A 12,703-nucleotide genomic window follows, 5' to 3' on the forward strand; every position below is an offset into this window, starting at 1 on the left:
TGCGGTACCCGGTGAAGTGCCGCAGGCCTGAGATCACCAGAGACTCCTTGAACATGACCTTTTCAAAAGGTTTCTGCTCCTCTGCACCCTCTGCTCCAGAATTGTTGAGAGAGGTTGGGATGGTGGGAAACACCACAGTGGAGTTTGCCACAGAGCCAAGGTCCCTCCGTTTCCTCGACGGCCTGTGAGAGAACACGGGATGGTGAGATTTGGTGTATTCAGTGTCAACACATTTGCCTGAAGAGTTCAAATGGGAGAGCTCAGAGTGCCCAGACAACTCAAATTCAAGCCTCATATTGGCAATGCAAAACCAAGTCAGGATTTTTGTCTTTTAACCAAAGACAAAATCCCTAAGTTTCTTGATTTGCGTTCTTCAATTCCCCATCCCTGAGACTCTCTCCCTGCACGACTTCACAGAGAGATATCAAACCAAAATAAATCAACCCAAGTCTCAAGTATTTGTGTCAGAATTCAAGTTCTGGAGCTCTCAGCTGAAGCTAACTTTACCAGGTTGGCTCATGGATGCCTTGGGCAGGGTTGCAATGCTTTGGAGTTCAGCTCCTACACATTGGAGCTCTGAGCAAACGAGGTCAGAGCACAGGGCCTGCCTCCCCTGACCTCAGATGTGCCACATATCCCAAGTGTCACTAACCTGCATTTATAAAGCATAAGGCCACTTTCATTTGCCACTCTGAGCCTCTGTGGGTACACAAATCATGTGACCATTTTCCCAAGAGACCAAATCTATGATGTCCTTTACAACAGATGCATTTGTAACTTGTGATTCCAAGCCCATATTTGCTGTGTGGTTTTGTTAACCAAATGTTGCTTCTCCAATGATTGCCTTTCAGTCTGAAAATCAATTTTTTTTTTTCCCCTTGTAAGAACAGCTCCAGCAGTGTGACCTGTCACCTCCCCTGGCTGCAGGTGAGTGCCACCAAACAGCACCGACATCAGGTTTTGTCAGTAAAACGAAGAGAATAAACTTCCATTTTTTTGGCACAAAAAATAAATGAAAAGGAGAAGGAACCAGCACCAAACCCAAAGTGCTCATTCTAACACTTTATGTCCTGCCACATGTTTGCCATGGGGAATTCCAGGTTGGGAACTAACCAAGGTGGTGAATCAGTAACAGTGTTGAGTTACACAAAAGGAATTAATGCCAGCTGAAATCCAGACCATGTATTTTAAGGGGGTGATGATCTTTTTTTTGTGTGTGTGTGTGTGTGTGTGTGTGTGTGCAGCTATTAAAGGGTACAAAGAGTGACCTGAGCTGAACTCACACTTGAGGTATCTCCAGTCTCTAAAAATGTAACAAGCTGTTGAAGCAAATCTTTGCTGCTGGACTGAACTTTCCACTGTCACCCTCTGACTACCAGGCAATGATCAGCCAGTGCCAGCCCCAGTGGGGACTGTGCTCACCAGGTCTGTCTGCCACCTCCAGCTCCATTCCCTGATGGTGTTTCTCCTCCTGCAGCAAATGTCACCAGACAGAAAGCTGAGGTTAAAATTTCCTCAATCGAAAGATTGAGCTGCACACAACAATGTAAGGATATTCATCATCCAGAATGGTTTGGCTTGGAAGGACCTTAGAGCCCATCCAGTTCCACTCCTGCCAGGGGCAGGGACCCCTGCCACCAGCCCAGGTGGTTCCAAGCCCCATCCAACCTGGTCTTGAACATCTCCCGGGATGGAGCAGGCACAGCTGCTCTGGGAAATCCATTCCCCATGCCTCACCACCCTCCCAGGGAACAATTCCTTCCTGAAGAATATTCATCCACCCGATGACAAAACAGGATGCCAAATGGCAAGTTCAGCAACCACATTCCAGTTGTTTTCTCTTTCTTAATTACTCATTAACTCCTGTTGGAGCTGCTGTTCCCTCAGCCTGTGCATTGTTCTGAGCAGTGTCCCCTCACAGTGGGGCAGAGTTCAGAGACCCAGAGCTCTGGGTCATGCCACCTCCCTCCTTGGGAAGGATTCCTTATGGTCAACCAGAACCTTGTTTGGCTAAGAGCAAAGCTACACCCACTGTTTACCAAGTGTGGATTCAGCTGATCCTCATGTTAAAGGGAATTTTGTTTTTCACAAGTAAAAGAGTAATTTGAGCACTGATGCAACACAGAGCAAAATGCAAGAATCATTCCTTCCTTCTCAAGTCACAGAAAGTAAGAGAAGGTTTTGAAGCTGTAACCCCCAATCTTCCCATATTTATGACCCTGGATTTGCAGCAATTTTTCTTGCCAAATTCTCCATGTTTTCAAACATCTGATTCCTATCAGAGTTGTTCAAGTGTCATTTGCATTAGGGCCATTTCAGCAGCTCTGATGAGCTCCCTGTGAAACTCTCTCAGATCCAGGTCCTTCTGCTGTCCCAGGCAACCAGTGTGTGTGAGGCTCATGGAGCTGGAGGTGACAACTCATCACATGCAATATGCCCTGTGCTGAGCACTCCAAAAATGCCTCAGCTAGCTTAAGCCAAGCTTTTCCACACACCTGAACTAGCCCAGGACAGTTGGCTTGGCCTTCCCCTTGTGCTGGCAAAAGCTTTTCTCTGTACCATTAATTGAACTGGGAAATCCAGGGGGAAAAAAGTTAGTTTAATGTGAGTCATTTCCCAGATATTGCTCATTCTGTAACCCAGGAATATTGGTAATGGCATGAGTATGTATGGCAGAGATAGAAGAGTGAGACTGCTCTTTCTGCAGCACTGATGGAGAGAATACATGGAATAACATCCTCAACAGCAGCAATTTAGTTCCCCTCTGCCTCTAAGGACTTTTATTACTTCTGAAGTCTTTCCATGCTTTCCACAGAGTCATGGAGCAGGTGAGGAAGGCACCTCTGGAGACTGTCTCATCCAAGCCCCTTGCTCAAAAAGCAGGAGCAGCTGGAGCAGCTTGCTCAGGACCATGTTTGAACATCTCCAGGGATGGAGAAAATCTCCAGGCATGGAGACTCCACAACCTCCCTGGCCAGCCTATTCCTACATGCAACCACCCATTAGCTCAAATCTGTGCAAAAATTCCAAAACAAGAGCAAATAGCACAGGAAAGAAGAAACAAAGCATCAACTTCTGGTGGCCACTTTGTCCAGCTCCAAAGGGAGGTCACAGAGCACCTGGTGGCAGGACAACTGTTGGCTCTGCCTGCAGAGATGGACATGGAGAGAAACATTCCAATCCTGGTGTAAGGACAACTGTTGGCTCTGCCTGCGGAGATGGACATGGAGAGAAACATTCCAAAACTTCTAGTCTGCCTTGTCAGTGCCAGAGCAAACTGACCCAAAGAGTTGTGAAAGTGTCTCCTGGAGTAGGTAACCAACATGCACAGGGGGAAGGAACAGCCTGTGATTTCCAGAGGGGTGAGATCAGCCCTGGATGAAGGCAGAGCCACGGACGGGCTCAGATCGCTGGGAACAGGACAGGAGGAGAGAAATGGCACATGGAAAACAAGGAGACAAGACATCAGGGAGAAACTTCTCTGACTCCTGCCCCCCTGCCATCTCATATTCCCTGCTGGCCTCATCTGTGAGATTCCTCCCGTGACTGGCAGGTTTCTTATCTCTGGGGAGGCCACACAAGCACCTCGAGAGAGGTCAGTGAACTCTCAGAAGCCACAAAAAAAGCACCTGAAGTAAACCACACTCCTTGCTCCCTGCCAGGCTCTGTGAACAGCCCACAGCACAGTGTTCATGGGTAAACTAACTCTGATTTCCATGGCACCAGCCTGGAGCCTGCCAGGGGAGCCAAGCAGGGAGGTGGCAGCAGGGAGGTACCTGCACCACGGACTAAAAAAAAAGGATTAGTGAGCCCAGGGATGTGGAGATTCCTTCCTCAGCAGACTGACAAGGTAGCACATCCTGGTGACTGGAAAAAAAAGGACTAGTGAGCCCAGGGATATGGAGATTCCTTCCTCAGCAAGCTGACAAGGTAGCACATCCTGGTGACTGGCTCCTTCCCAAAATCCACACCCCACAGATTAGCCTGAGAAGCATCTGCTCAAGGAAATTGAGGGGGAAAAAAGAAATCACATTGTCAGAACTGTCTGCCTACAGCAGAAGGAATTTGGCTTTTGCACATGGCTTAGTTCTCCTCTGCTTTGGAATATGTTGTGTCCTGGCATCCTTTGGCACACTGAAAATTGTCCTGATGGGCACCAACAGCCAGGGGACAGCAGAAGGAAGGACTCTGCCCAAACACCCACGTGAGAACTACAGGATCAGAGCAGCCTCACAGGGAACAGACACCCCAGTGATGCATTCACTAACAAAAATGTTCACAGCACTGACACAGCTTTTGTCAAGCAGCAGCTTGGTCAGCTCAGGGCAGCAAGCAGAAAATAAATTTAGAGCACAAAATGCATGACAGGGAAGAAGGTAAATCATCACAGAGTCTAACCTGCTTCCCAGTGTTTCCTCTGCGAGCTGCATATGAAGTGTGAAGACATTCAACACCACTTAATGTGACACTGTGTGTGCCATTCAAAACAGGACACACCACCCACAGCACTCACATTCCTCATGGTATTGGAGGTATTTCCCACACTAAGTGCAAGGAAGACCACAAACACCAGGCTGAAGGATGAGGCTGTGGCCTGGTACACTGCCCTTTGCCTTTCTTCTCAACTCAATGAAAAACCCGACCACAAAATTTTAAGACAGAAAAAAAAAAAATGGCTATTTTTGGCATGCTCTGAATTTAAATGAGATGCAGGCATGCAGGATTCTCACTTAATTCTCAAGCTGAGGAGAATTCAGAGGAAGGAATAAGAGCTGCATCTGCCCAGACTGCAGAAGCATCAGTGGTAGGTGCTCAGCTCCAACACCCATATCCAGCTGGACTAGACAGGCTCATGGAAGGTCAGAGATTGGCAATGTGGCTCTGTTGAGCCTAACACTAGGATTTAATATTCAGCTACATTTCCCTCCTCCTGACCACCTGGGCAGTACTGCCTGATGTTCACACCTGGGCACAAAAACCTCGTTGTGAAGGTAGTTCTCGAAGGTCTTGCGGAAAGCAGATTCCTCCAGCTCCTTTTGTATCTGGGAGTCTGTCTTAGGGCAGGAACAACACTCCCCACTGACATCCTCTGTTTCACTCTGATTATACTTCTGAGGGTCTTCAGATTCAAAAGGAGGAGACCATGTCCTGGAGGGCAGTTTTAACCCTGTGGATGAAACAGTTTTAGGGTCATACATGCTTGACTTGATGTTTGATCCTACAAAGATCCCAAACCAGTGTCCAGGATTCATGGCACATTTGGGCACCCTGAGTTTTCACATCCAAGGCTGAGCAGTTCCCTCTTTTCTGACAGTGCTTTGATTCAAAACTGCAATTTTTGAAAGGGAACTCATGCTGCTGTAGCCTAACAGAGTTCTATCCCAGTCCAGCCCAGTTTAGGTAACTCAGGGCAGCAGGTGAGATTTTGGCAGTCCTCAGTGAAACTCTTGTGATCTCAAGGAACCCCAGACCAGGCACAGGATGCCTTCAAAAATTTACTTGGCCCTGAGCTCCAAAGCACTGAAATTTTTACCTTTACTATCTCCATAGCTGTTATTAATCCTCTAACTCAGTTTAAAGGGAGCAAGGGCTGAAGGGACATCCATAGAGGAAAAAACATCTGATTACTTTGCACATAACTTGGCAACAGCATCTAATGTCTAGTGTGAGGGAACTGGGGGAGGACACAGCTGCATCTCAGCCTGTTTCTTGAACAGCAATCCTGAGAACAGCAGAATTGGGCCCCCAGAGCACCCCCAAGGCATGTGAAAAGAGAGAGACTGAAGGCAAGGCCCAGAAACACCCACTGACCTTTCAAGCAGTAATCCAGCTCATACAGCTCACTGTCCTCTGCCTGTTTCTGCCAGTACACCAGGTAGTGTGTGATGTTCCCGTTGGGCTCCGAGGGAGGTTTCCACTTCAGAATGATTTGAGAGGAAGAGTTGGAAACAGATATTGGATCTAACGGGACTGATGGAACTGTGTGGGTGGGAAAGAGACAGAGGTGACTTCACTGCCCTGGCAGAGTGTGACAGGGTGAGGGACAAACACGAGCAAGATTCCATGGCTATGGGAATCAAGTGGTAGGTTCACTGACACCCAACAGCCCTGCAGCAGGCACACCAGTGTGCACACAAGCTCTCAAAGGCTGGAATGGATGATCCTGGAGGTCTTTTCCAACCCTACTGACTCTGTGATTCTTACACACAGCCACACAAGCACAATGGCACCATCTCCCCAGGCAGGGCATCACACATCCTTCCACTGGTTTAGGAATTCCTTCCTACCAAACCACAGCAGCGGTGGCAGCAGAAAGTTTCATGGATATGGGGCTATCACAACACCCAAGCAGAAGACTATTTAGGTTTATTGTTCCTTTCCCCTTGCAAGGCAACATCAATGCAGGGACACTGACCCGTAGCGTTGGTCTGGACGTAGATGATTTCGCTCTTCGCGCCGTACGTTCGTCGCTCGTCGGAGAAGGTGACCAGAGTTTTTACAAACACAGCATACTGTGTCCAGGGCTTCAGCCCCCTCAGGAGCCACCCTGGCTGGGCCTGAGATTTTGGCTCGTTTGACCGTGGGGGTGGGTCAACATCCACAACTGTCCAGCTGTTTGACCCACAGGCATCCTGGCCATCAAACTCTGTCACGTTTTGGTATGGACTTCAGAGAAGAAAAGCCTCAAGTTAACAGAATCCTCATTCAGACTTTGAAAAGCAACAGTTCTAAAGACATCATTGGGAGTTGTCATAGAATCATCATAGAATTTTAGAGGTTGAAATGGAGCTTAGATATGATCCAGCCCCAACCCCTGTCCTGGACAGGGATATCTCCCACCAGAGCAGGTTGCTCAAGGCTCATCCAACCTGGAATGAAACACTGCCAGGGTTGGGGCAGCCACAGCCTCCCTGGGCAACCTGTGCCAGTGTCTCACCACCCTCACAGGGAAAAACATCTTCCTAATATCTAACCTAAATGTCCCTCTTTCCATTTCTCCTTGTCCTGTCCTTGCCTTGCAGCTCGCAGAGTCCCTCTGCAGCTTCCCTGGAGCCCCTTCAGATACAGATCACCCTTTCCTCTTTGGACAAAACATATTTATCTCATCATATTTATCCTGAAAATGAGGCATTGGGAGCTTTGTCTCCTAACAGCACCACAGAGCAGGTCCTGTGCCACACATCAGCCCAGCTATTAAATCCAGACTAATTATTTTCAGCTTTATGAAAATCTTCTTGGTAAGCTCAATTCTAAAAGAATCTTTCCCAACCACCCTTTCCTCTTTGGACAAAACATATTTATCTCATCATATTTATCCTGAAAATGAGGCATTGGGAGCTTTGTCTCCTAACAGCACCACAGAGCAGGTCCTGTGCCACACATCAGCCCAGCTATTAAATCCAGACTAATTATTTTCAGCTTTATGAAAATCTTCTTGGTAAGCTCAATTCTAAAAGAATCTTTCCCAACTTATAGGGAATAAAATCCTCAACATCCCAGGGATGTAGATCCATGATTAGAGTAAGTATATCTAGAACAGCTGGAATAAATTTGGCTTGTTCTTAAATGAAGAATTTTGACTGTACACAGCTCAGGAAGTTAGGGATGCTAAGGAACAGATATGGAAGGGTTTCATCAGACACTGAAGTGTAGGAGACAATCACAGAGACTAAACAGCTTTGCCTACAGCAGGTTTAACAGCCACTCTTCAATGCCAGCTGGTGGTTGTGGGAGCCCAACATGGCCATGAGTTTGCAAGCTAAGGGTGAGTCACTTACGCTTCCTTGTAGAACAGCATAAAACCCAGGAGATCACGGAAATCAGGAGGCCAGTAAGGCTCCCACTTACAGCAGGATCATGAGAAGTTCTAATGGAAGAGAATTTCAGCAACTCATTTTCACCTGTAACAAATGAGAAGTGACAATGATTTTGAAAAGGTTAAAAAAGAAAGGTTTCCATTTTGAAGTATAGTAAGTACTTTTAATGGTAAGTTTTAGGGAAGTTTAAGATACCTGTGAGAATGTTGGCACTGAGAAGAGCTGCTCAGTAACTTATCTTACTCTGACAGTAATGGAAGAGAATTTCAGCAACTCATTTTCACCTGTAACAAATGAGAAGTGACAATGATTTTGAAAAGGTTAAAAAAGAAAGGTTTCCATTTTGAAGTATAGTAAGTACTTTTAATGGTAAGTTTTAGGGAAGTTTAAGATACCTGTGAGAATGTTGGCACTGAGAAGAGCTGCTCAGTAACTTATCTTACTCTGACAGTATTCCCACCTCAAACCAGGGGTTAAAATTGATGCCCTCAGGTTCCTACCAACTGAAATTTTGCTATCATTTTATGAAACTGACTCTAGAAGAGCTGAACCAAATGCTAAAGAGTGGGAAATCTAAAGGCAACATATTTTCCAACTTCTGATGATCTGCACAGCTGAACCCAGCCATGGGGATTGTACAGGAGGCCACAAAAACACAGCCCATGAATTCCCAGCCTTGCCCAGCAGTAGTGTGGTCCCTCAGCAAACACACAGGAGGGTGTTTGCAGAAGGATGGAGCTTGGAGACTCAAGGGACACGGTATGATATGGTGTGTCCCAGCAGCCCAGGAAAAACAGACTGTGGCTCTGACTGGATTTGCTATTCCTGCAGTAGTTGTAAAGGGAGGAAGAACATTCATTTCACTGGCACCACATCCAGAACAAACAAGGGCTTTTTTTTTCCCTTTCTGTTTTTTTTTAGTAAACAGGATGCTGCCAATGTGAGATCTAGGCTTGAAATGTAAAAGCAAACAAAAAGCCAAACACACTGGCAAGCTGTGGTTTGAGGTGGGGGTGGCACAGACACCAGCTCAGCAGAGAGGGGTAAAGCTGGCAAAGAGAAATGCAACTGTCTCCTGCAGCTGCCTTCAACCACACACCCAGCCCAGGAGCTGCTCACAGCCACAGGGCAGAGCTGGGGCTGAACCCCAAGCCCATGTTCATCCCCAGTGTGGGAAGAGCTTTTCAGTGCTCCTCATGGGAGGAGATGAACTTTACAGACAGCTAATTCCTTGTACTCCCCCCCTCTGCCCAGGCTGGAGCTGTGATGCCCCTGAGGGTACAGCTCTGTGTGTGTTTTTCACTGGTCCTGCCAGTTTTCAGGTCAACAGTCCCTATGTTCCCTTCTCCCACTGGGCTGCCATGGCTGCATGGAGCAAACCAGACCAGGAGACTGATTCAACTGAAAGATCTTCACTTTCTAAATCTGTTCACAAACAGCTACATCAGGGTGACAAGGGCAGAGCTGAGGGGATCAGAGAGTCATGGACTGGTTTGGGTTGGAAGGGACCTTGGGCTGTTTTAGCAGTGCTGTCCCCAAATGCAGAGGGACAGAGCAGCCACAGGTGACCTCAGCTGCAGTGCAGGCTGTGAGCAAGGATCTGAAATCAGGTCTCAGTTAATGCTGGGATTTTTGCTGCTTTAAGCATGTCTTGTCAGCCTTGCCTGCTCCTGTCTGTGTGTGCAGGTAAAACTCCTGTGGGGTTGAGCAATGAATCAGAGCAGAGAGATGCCACCAGCTAAGAACAAAGCTGGTTATTTTCTCCCCCAGATTACCTCCACAATCTGGTTCCCCAGGCAGCCCTGTAAGTTTTACTGGCACAAACAGGGAAAGGGGATTGTGTGGCATAGAAAGGGAACAAACAGCAGGGCTGGGTACAGGGAGAGCATAAAGCAACCCTGTGTGGCTTGGTCCTTAACCATGCTGACACAGGCACTGTCTTCTCCTTGCTCCTGAAGGAAGCTGTTAGCCTAAAAACCTCTGAGATGCATAGCAAAAAATTGTTGGAAAAATTTCTCTGCCTGTTGTCATGGCAATTCCCTCACGTGGCTCCAGGGATGGGTGGAAATCCTGTTTCTCCTGTGTTTACTCCGTGTGCTCACTGTCGCCTCATGACATGGGCAAAGAAGATTATGACTATTAATCAGGTACTCAGCAGTAACACAAAGTCCCAGCCTGGACTGAGGTTATGTTGTGCTAAACTCTACAACAAGACACAATAATACACTGAGCCCCGAAAACCTCAGAGCTGAGCACATGGAGAGCAAACCCCTGAGGGCCAGAGCTGGCAAGGCAGGCACTGGCCATGGGGAGAACCCGTGAGGGTTGTGCTCATGGCACAGTGACAGTGTCTCTGAGTGCACAAGCACGTGGCAAGTCTGGTGCTTTACCAAAAGGACAGGGACATTCCCTGGAAAAACGTCATGGCTAGGCTGAGAGACACAGGAGTATGAGGTTAGCAAGGCAGAGGGAGAGGAAAGTGATGCAAGTGTCGCTGCATCCTCAGACTCTTACATGAGGCTTGATCCCCATTTGTCTTCAGGGCTATGTCATTCCTCTCCTGACGCCCCTTAGTGCCAGAGATCTCTTCCATCTTGTGGATTTCTGACAGACACAGCTTGGGGTTATAATGAAAGAAGAGTTTGCCTCGGGCAATAGTGAGGTTGTGCTTGCTCCAGTCCCAGAGCTGGCGAAGATTCTGGTTGTCCAAGGCATAGAATGAATAATTCCTGAAGGCAGAGAATGAAAATGTTGGGAGGGGTTGGGATCAACTGAAAACTCTTTTTCCCCTCATGCACTAACCCAGATACCAAAGAAAAATGAATGCAAACTGTCTCCCCTGGTAGACCACAAGCCATGGCCAGAGGAATTCTTAAAAATAATTTGGGAATTGTTTCCCAATACAAATCACCCTGACAGCACTTCAAAGCATTCAGATAAAGCATCTTCTGAGAGAACTCACCCAGCTTCCAGTGTTTCTCCTCTAATCAGACGTAGTTTCCGAAAAAAGGAGAGAGAAACCAAGGCATAAGAGCGGCGAATTTTTAGGTAACCTGAGATTTCTTCTATCAAGCCAAGATTCGCTTCCAGCTCAGCTGCTATGTTATCTATGGAGAAGGAAACATTGGGTTTAGTTTTCTGAGGCCACAGAAAGAAACACTGAGAGTACAGCCCAAAATATTAACCAGAACTGCTTTATGTTAACAAAAATCAGTTAACAAGACACCCCAAGCAACACCTCGAGAGCATTTGCTTTGTGGTTCTCTCTCTGAATCCCTCTGAGATTCAGAGAAAAGCCCCAGCACAGGGTTGGTGTCATATTCCCTGATCTGCCATCCCTGCTGCCTACTCCCTTACTCATGCAGAACTTACTTCCTCCCCTGATATTTATAACCAAGCTGCCATTAACGACTGTGCAGCTGCGGAGGTCCTGCGCCGACATCACCGAATCGATCGTCTTCTCCTTGCTATAGTCACAGACCTTCGGGCAGGGCCCAGCACAGGGAGTGCAGTGCAGGCTGCAAAACAGGAGAGTTGGATGCAGAGGTGATGCCTAATGTGCACTATCCCCCAGGGAACCCCCAGCAGTTCCCAAAAGCAGAGTAATGGATTCAAAGTGACAGTGTCCTGACAAAACACCATGGGATTTACATGCAGTGAGCAGTGAGGTTTTTAGGAACTGCAAAGAGAATCCCAGAATGGTTTGGGTTAAGGATCATCTCATCCCATCCCCTGCCATAGGCAGGGACACCTTCCACTAGCCCAGGTTGCTCTAAGCCCCATCCAACCTGGCCTTGAAAACAACTGCTGATAACTCTTTGAATTGTCATTTCCACCCATTGAACACAAATCACTCCATCTCTCCTTACATAACAAAAAACAGAACAAGGTGATGCTGATTATTTTGAAGAGCCAATTCACCACAATGCTGCTCAGTGCTCTACATTCCAGGGGTTTCAAGGCAACAAACCCCAGCCCAGCCTTCATCCCAAGACTGTCACCCAGATGTGTAAGTGAGGAGCACAGAGCTGGTCCCTCCTCTGGGAATCCTCTGACGAAGGACTGCACACAAAGTTGCTTTAAAAAAGGCAAGTAAGCATGTGCTTTGTGCTCTGGGGAAATGCTGCTTGACCAGTAGTGAGCTGATTGCTTGCCCTGGTCATAATACCACAAGAATGTGTTCCCAACTGTTCAGAGAAAGAAAAGCTCTAGGAAAAGGGAACAGAGCTGTGAGGTCCCACTGGCAGCAGCCTGGAACAGCACAGGAGAGGCCACGGTGCTGTTACACAAGCTGCAAAGCTACTTTGGGGGCTGCTGGTTCATTCCTTTGAAAAGCAAAACAGGAAATGTCATAAAAAGTCCTGTTAGAGTGAATTGCCTGGAATTATTAAGGCAGGAGCAGAAAGCTACCAATATTCATAGGAAATCTGAGTCACCACAATATATCATGGTATTGTGGGACAAACAACCAAGTTTTCAGTGATAAACAGCTCAGCAACATAAATTATTTAATTCCTTTGTCGAAAAACCCTGGGAATAGACAGAATGGCTGTTCCCTGCTTTGATTCATGCTACACTTGTTTGTTACATTGTGCATTTCTGTCTGGCACAGCTTGAACCTGCTCAATGAAAGTAATTACAGGGATGAGGGACAGATATTCTGAGAATGATCCACTCAAAGTACGCTGTGCTCTTTTCATTAGCCACGACCTCTCCCTGTTGTGCTCACCAGCACGACTCCCCAGCCTGAGCTCTGCTCCAGGGGGGAGGGAAGCAGGGCTGGGAAGCCTCTCCACTGCCTGTCTCCCTCCTCCCACTCCACTGCGAACACCATTCCAACTTGAGGATGCTCTTCTTGTCCTCCCTCTCATTCTCCCTTTCCCACT

At 47.4% G+C, this 12,703-nt stretch overlaps 1 protein-coding gene across 1 annotated transcript in view; it reads right to left on the reverse strand.

Moving 5' to 3' along the window:
- The window catches only part of LOC103800983 (insulin receptor-like), a gene marked incomplete at its 3' end in the record, with an annotated part of 39,204 nt that overhangs the window by 479 nt on the left and 26,022 nt on the right, over positions 1 to 12,703 (reverse strand). The window contains 11 exon segments of the mRNA XM_009073378.1: position 1; positions 4 to 182; positions 4,966 to 5,167; positions 5,812 to 5,979; positions 6,416 to 6,666; positions 7,779 to 7,843; positions 8,061 to 8,101; positions 10,332 to 10,546; positions 10,780 to 10,924; positions 11,190 to 11,335; positions 12,525 to 12,527. The exon segment at position 1 is cut by the window's left edge and continues 74 nt beyond it. Coding sequence (XP_009071626.1) covers position 1; positions 4 to 182; positions 4,966 to 5,167; positions 5,812 to 5,979; positions 6,416 to 6,666; positions 7,779 to 7,843; positions 8,061 to 8,101; positions 10,332 to 10,546; positions 10,780 to 10,924; positions 11,190 to 11,335; positions 12,525 to 12,527 — 1,416 coding nt within the window.

Source organism: Acanthisitta chloris, unplaced genomic scaffold (genome assembly GCF_000695815.1).
Source record: "Acanthisitta chloris isolate BGI_N310 unplaced genomic scaffold, ASM69581v1 scaffold1144, whole genome shotgun sequence".
NCBI classification, from domain to species: domain Eukaryota; kingdom Metazoa; phylum Chordata; class Aves; order Passeriformes; family Acanthisittidae; genus Acanthisitta; species Acanthisitta chloris.